Raw genomic sequence first — 6,031 nt, forward strand, 5'->3', positions numbered from 1 at the left:
TTTAATTTGACCATAAACTCAAATGATCTCTGTTAGATAGATGCGTTGGCGTAGGCAAGGAAGAGGACATCTACTCAAAGATTTTAATTCTTTTATTTATATTGATAAACACCCCCCTCCAATTTTTAATTTTCTATTTCAATAGGTCATCTCCTATCCTATAATTTGACCACTTGAAAATAATCGTTTAAATATACGAGAATAATACTATATAAATGAATTTTAATTTTTAATATTTTCTTATAAAAGATTTGATTTAAAAACGGATTTAATTTGTATGCTTTTATATTTGAAATAGCACAATATGTAAAAACTATATTAAAATAACATGTAAAAAAATTAAGTAAAATTTTTAAAAAGTATAAAAACAAGAACTAAGAAAAACAAGAACTAAGAAAAACAAGAACTAAGAAAAACAAGAACTAAGAAAAACAAGAACTAAGAAAAACAAGAACTAAGAAAAACAAGAACTAAGAAAAACAAGAACTAAGAAAAACAAGAACTAAGAAAAACAAGAACTAAGAAAAACAAGAACTAAGAAAAACAAGAACTAAGAAAAACAAGAACTAAGAAAAACAAGAACTAAGAAAAACAAGAACTAAGAAAAACAAGAACTAAGAAAAACAAGAACTAAGAAAAACAAGAACTAAGAAAAACAAGAACTAAGAAAAACAAGAACTAAGAAAAACAAGAACTAAGAAAAACAAGAACTAAGAAAAACAAGAACTAAGAAAAACAAGAACTAAGAAAAACATATAAGAGGATAAAGTGGAGGGGGGGGGGGCATAAAAGACTTTCATTTAGATCCAAGGATAGTTGCCTCGTAACACGGCGATTTGAGCAGAGTTGTACAAAAGATCTTCTTTGAAGATTTTTGAGCGAGATCTAGCTCAAAAATTTGAGCAAGATCTTTGAAGATCGTAAAATTTGAAGATCTTTTATTTTTTAAAAATTTTGTGTAACGATCTTCAAAGATCTTCATGATATTTATTTTTTTACCCCTTTATTAAAAGCCCAGATGTTTTTCAATTTTTATCAAGGCAGGAGGAGAGGTATAAAACATAAAAGAAATATTATATTAATAAAATTGAAAAACATCTGGGCTTTTAATAAAGGGGTAAAAAGAATAAATATCATGAAGATCTTTGAAGATCGTTGATCGCAGCGATCTTCAAAAATCTACACAAAATTTTTAAAAAATAAAAGATCTTCAAATTAACGTTTTAAGAGGATTCATGATCACCACTAATTTGATGATTTACCTTAAATTTTATAATAAAAATAGCCAAGAGGTACTAGGGAACTATCGGTAGAAATAACTATTGGAATAAAGTCCAAATCAGAAAGTCGTGGTACTTTCTAATTTTTGACCTTTTCGCTTGTAAGCCTATCTGGTCTTTCCCAAACAGGGATATGTGGACTGGTTACAAAAGGTAGAGTAGCTGGTCATCCCTGATTCGTTTTTGGTCAAGTGTTTATAGTTCTATGGCGACTAATTAGTCCTTTGGAATATAAACAGGTTAGACCATCTAGGCCCTTAGGATCGGAGTCTTTCTCACACGCTTTTGTAGGGTAGATTTAAGCAGGGATGTGAACCTTTAGCAACTAAATTAGTCTATTAGTCGACTAAAACGACTAATTTAGTCGACTAAAAGGATTAATTAAGTTTGAATTTTTTCAAAGCAAAAAATATTTATTGTAAACATGTTAAGTTAAAATTTCAGTGAAGATGTACCATAGAAAAGTGACAATTGTCATAAACGTTATTTGTGAACTTTTTGGAACTTTTTCAAAGAAAATAGGTAAAAATGTATATTGTAAACATGTTATATTAAAATTTCAGTAAAGATGTACTATAGAAAAGTAACAATTGTCATAATCATTATTTTTGAACTTTTTTGAATTTTTTCAAGCAAATAGGTAAAAATATATATTGTAAACATGTTAAGTTAAATTTTCAGTGAAGATGTATCATAGAAAAGGGACAATTGTCATACTCGTTATTTGTGAACTTTTTTGAATTTTTTCAAAGAAAATAGGTAAAAATATATATTGTAAACATGTTATATTAAAATTTTAGTGAAGATGCACCATAGAAAAATGACAATTGTCATAATTATTATTTGTGAATTTTTTTGAATTTTTTCAAAGCAAATAGGTAAAAATAATTGTAAACATGTTAATTTAAAATTTCAGTGAAGATGTACCATAGAAAAGTGACAATTGTCATAATATATATTTTTAAATTTTTTTGAATTTTTATAAGCAAACTGGTAAATATATATATTGTAAACATGTTATATTAAAATTTCAGTGAAGATACCAAATAAAAGTGGCAATTGTCATAATCTTTATTTTTTGAATTTTTTTAAAGCAAACTGGTAAAAATATTTATTGTAAACATGATAAGTTAAAATTTCATTGAGGATATACCATAGAAAAGTGACAATTGTCATAATATTTATTTTAAACTTTTTTGGATTTTTTTAAAGCAAACTGGTAAATATATATATTGTAAACATGTTAATCAGTGAAGATACCACAGAAAAGTGACAATTGTTATATTCTTAATTTTTGAACTTTTAATTTTTTTAAAGCAAACTGTTAAATATATGATATTGTAAACGAGAATTGTCATAATCGTTATTTTTGAACTTTTTTGAATTTTTTCAAAGCAAATAGCTAAAAATATTTATTGCAAACCTGTTAAGTTAAAATTTCAGTGAGGATTTACCATAGAAAACGATAATTGTCATAATCGTTATTTAAAATATTTCTCGATTTTTTTTGCTCAAACGATCTGGTTTTTAGCCCACCCCCTTCTATCTAATTGGGCGGGCTGGCTAAATAATTTTAAAAAGTGCTAAAAAATTTTAACAATGGACAAACTTTTATTTGTTATTTAAAATTTATTAGATTTTTTTTTTCTCTTTTAGCTTTCACCTTTTCTGGTGGTAAGCTCCTTCAATATCTCTCTCCACTTTATGTTATTCATTCTATCTTGTTTATCTAATTTATAATTCTTCATATTGGCTCTAACTTTATCGTCCCATTGAAGTTTTGGCCTTCCTCTTTTACCTTTACCCATCACTTCCAAACTCTCTACCTTATTTCCTATGTAGTTCATAGGCCTTCTCTTTGTATGTCTATACCACCTAAGTCTGTTTACAATTATCTTAGTCTTAATGGGCACTACCTTTAAACTTCCTAGTATTCTTGTACTTTGCACCTTATCCTTTTTTGTTACCCCAGTAATCATCCTCAGCATTCTCATCTCCATAGTTTGACTTCTCTCATCTGATTCTTTGGTTGGCCATGTTTCCGAACCATATAGAATAGTTGGTTGTACTATGGAACTGTAAATTTTTCCCTTCAATTTGTGTGGGATTCTTTTGTCAAAGAGCACTCCAGATAAAGATCTCCACTTTAACCACACTTGATTCATTTTACTTTTTATCTCCTTCTCTATTGTGCCGTTTGTTTGTATAGTGGAGCCTAATTATTTGCAGCTTTCAATTGCCGATATCTGCAATTCATTTATTTCAATGCTCTCTATTTCATCTCCTCCTATCACCATATACTCCGTCTTTTCTCTAATTACTTTTAGTCCTTGCTTTTATAGGATATTTATCCAGCTCACTAGTCTTTCTTTCATTTCATCCTTGGATTCGGCAAGCATCACAATATCATCTGCAAATATCATATTCCACGGGATTGTTTGAGGTATAGTTCTAATACATCTATTACTGTAATGAAGAGAATTGGGCTGAGAGCCGACCCTTGATGAACTCCTTCGGCTATTGTGAAGCCTGCTGAAGTACCTGTTGTGCTACGGACCATTGTTGTATGGCCCATATACATATCCTGTATTATTCTTATATATTTTTCGGGAACCTTTTCGTGGCTTATCGCCCACCAGATAAGTTTTCTTGGGATTCTATCGAAGGCCTTTTCTAGATCGAGAAAGACCATGTATAGCTTTTTGTTCTTGTCCCTGTATTTTTCACTCATTTCCCTAATTGCGTGGATAGCATCAGTTGTTTATCTTCCAGGCATAAAGCCAAATGAGTCTCTCCTATTTGGATTTATCTCTTAACCTTTTTTCTATTATTTTTTCGTAGAGTTTAAGACAGTGTAACATTCGTTTTATGCCCCTGTAATTTTGACAATTGTGTTGTGTGGATCCCCTTTATTATTGAAGATAGGAACTAGATAGCTCTGCCTCCATTTTTGAGGGATCTCTTCATTTCTCTATATTTTATTGTACAGATTTGTGAGGAGATGTATTCCATCATCTCCTAGTGCTTTAAGACTTTCTATTGGAATATCATCTGGACCCCTAGCTTTGTTGTTTTCCATATGCTTAAGGCATGTGATTATTTCTTGTTCTGTTATTGGTTGTACAAGGTTTTGACATTGGGAGTGTTCATCTAGATGTAGTATGTGGGGATTAAAGTTGAGAAGCTCCAGAAAATATTCTTTCCATCTATTCATTATTTCTTTTTCCTTTATTATCAATTTCCCATCTTTATTTATGATTACTATCGGAGCTACGTTTATATCCCTAGAGTTCTTTTCTCGCTGTTTGGCTAATCTGTATATTTTATTTTGCCCTTCTTTGGTATGTAGATCTTCGTACATGTCATCGTATGCCATAGATTTGGCTCTAGTAACCGCCTTTGTAGCTAATCTCTTGGATTTTTTGTATCTTGTCTTGTCATCATATAGGGCTTTTTTCTCCTTTATAGTGGTTTGTACCTTTTCATTCCACCACCATACTTCTTTGTATGATTTGTTGCCTCCCCTTGTCAAGCCTAGTGTTGATTTGGCAGTGTCTATTAATCTGGATGAAAGGTCCGTCCACATTTTTTTACTAACTTGTGAGAAATCTATTCTTTCAATGTTATGATGCCTTTTGTAGCTATCTCTTGCTTTTCCCACATGCGCATTTAAGTCACCACCTATTATGACTAGGTCACCCTTAGGGATTTCCATTACAGCTTCATCAAGAATAGCTCTAAAGTCATCTTTCTCTTCTTCCTTGCAACAAAGGCATATACTGAAAGAATGTGTAGTATTGATTGACCAATGCAGAGTTTTATCTTCATTAGTTTATCAGAGATCCTGTTGACTTCTACAAATGAGGAGGTTAGATCTTGACTGAGGATGATGCCTACACCGTTTCTATTGCTAACAATTTCATTATAGTACAATTTATACCCATCTCCAATCATTAAAGTCTTCTGACCTTTCCATTTCTTGTATGCACGCTATATCAACTTTTCTTGTTTAACATTGATGCCAATTCTATCGTCTTACCTTTAAGTGTCCTAATATTCAAACTTGCTAATCTTGTCTTCTTTTCTTATTAGACAAACATTAAAAAATATATGCTTTATAAAAAAAATTTTAAATACCACAATACCGATAACTGTTTCGTCGAAAAAATTAATGAGATAAAATAAAAAAAACTTATTGGATTTGATTTGCAATTATAGGGTCGAAGTATTTCGTCATATAATTGATCAAGTTATAAACATCAGAACGGTTTTCTGCGAAAAGAGAGCTTACTTTTAATATGCAATATTTATATCCTAAGCATTTTAATGAAAATAATAGTAAAGGTATTCCTGAAAAGGCCTTCGAAAAACTAACACAACTGGCAAATATATTGAGTGTTAAATTACATAACGAATTGTGTTCATTTGCCTGTGAATTCAAAGATTTTATAACAGAATTAAATGAAATGGACGATGATATCGTATGTGCAGGTGAGGAGTCTAATGAAAAAGTACAATAAGTTAATAACTCAGAATGTGATAATAAATGTAACAATTGTTTAATATGCGTGTATTTCATTCTTAAGATACAATATGTACACAAGTGCATACACAAATTTATTTTTGACATATGAATACATTTTAACTTTGTCATTTACACAAGTTAATTGTGAGAGAACATTTAGTAAATTAAAAATTATAAAAAATAAGATGAGAACTAATATAGACGAAGAAAAATTAGGATCGTTTTT

At 30.0% G+C, this 6,031-nt stretch overlaps 2 protein-coding genes across 2 annotated transcripts; both read right to left on the reverse strand.

Annotated features, from left to right (window-relative positions):
• Positions 1-2,932: 2,932 nt before the first annotated feature.
• LOC135926799 (uncharacterized) lies at positions 2,933-3,445 on the reverse strand. Its single transcript, XM_065462730.1, has one exon. It carries the CDS (start codon positions 3,443-3,445, stop codon positions 2,933-2,935), a length of 513 nt encoding a protein of 170 aa, XP_065318802.1.
• An 806-nt stretch (positions 3,446-4,251) lies between these two features.
• LOC135926800 (uncharacterized) lies at positions 4,252-5,256 on the reverse strand. The gene is made up of 3 exons (XM_065462731.1): positions 5,221-5,256; positions 4,879-5,040; positions 4,252-4,740 (listed from the first exon to the last, which is right to left on the reverse strand). The coding sequence occupies exons 1-3, from the start codon at positions 5,254-5,256 to the stop codon at positions 4,252-4,254; spliced, it is 687 nt and encodes a 228-aa protein (XP_065318803.1).
• Between the last annotated feature and the right edge of the window lie 775 nt (positions 5,257-6,031).

Source organism: Gordionus sp. m RMFG-2023, chromosome 3, assembly GCF_954871325.1.
Source record: "Gordionus sp. m RMFG-2023 chromosome 3, tfGorSpeb1-WG-v2, whole genome shotgun sequence".
Classification (NCBI taxonomy): domain Eukaryota; kingdom Metazoa; phylum Nematomorpha; class Gordioida; order Chordodea; family Parachordodidae; genus Gordionus; species Gordionus sp. m RMFG-2023.

Bases quoted from the DNA above. Each gene is read 5' to 3' on its own strand.
- LOC135926799 (XM_065462730.1), bottom strand. From the start codon at position 3,445: ATGAATCAAGTGTGGTTAAAGTGGAGATCTTTATCTGGAGTGCTCTTT.
- LOC135926800 (XM_065462731.1), bottom strand. From the start codon at position 5,256: ATGGAAAGGTCAGAAGACTTTAATGATTGGAGATGG. The intron at 5,041-5,220 runs GTATAAATTGTA...CTTTGTTGCAAG, and splicing joins ACTTTAATGATTGGAGATGG to GAAGAAGAGAAAGATGACTT. The intron at 4,741-4,878 runs GTTAGTAAAAAA...ACCACTATAAAG, and splicing joins AAAGAATAGATTTCTCACAA to GAGAAAAAAGCCCTATATGA.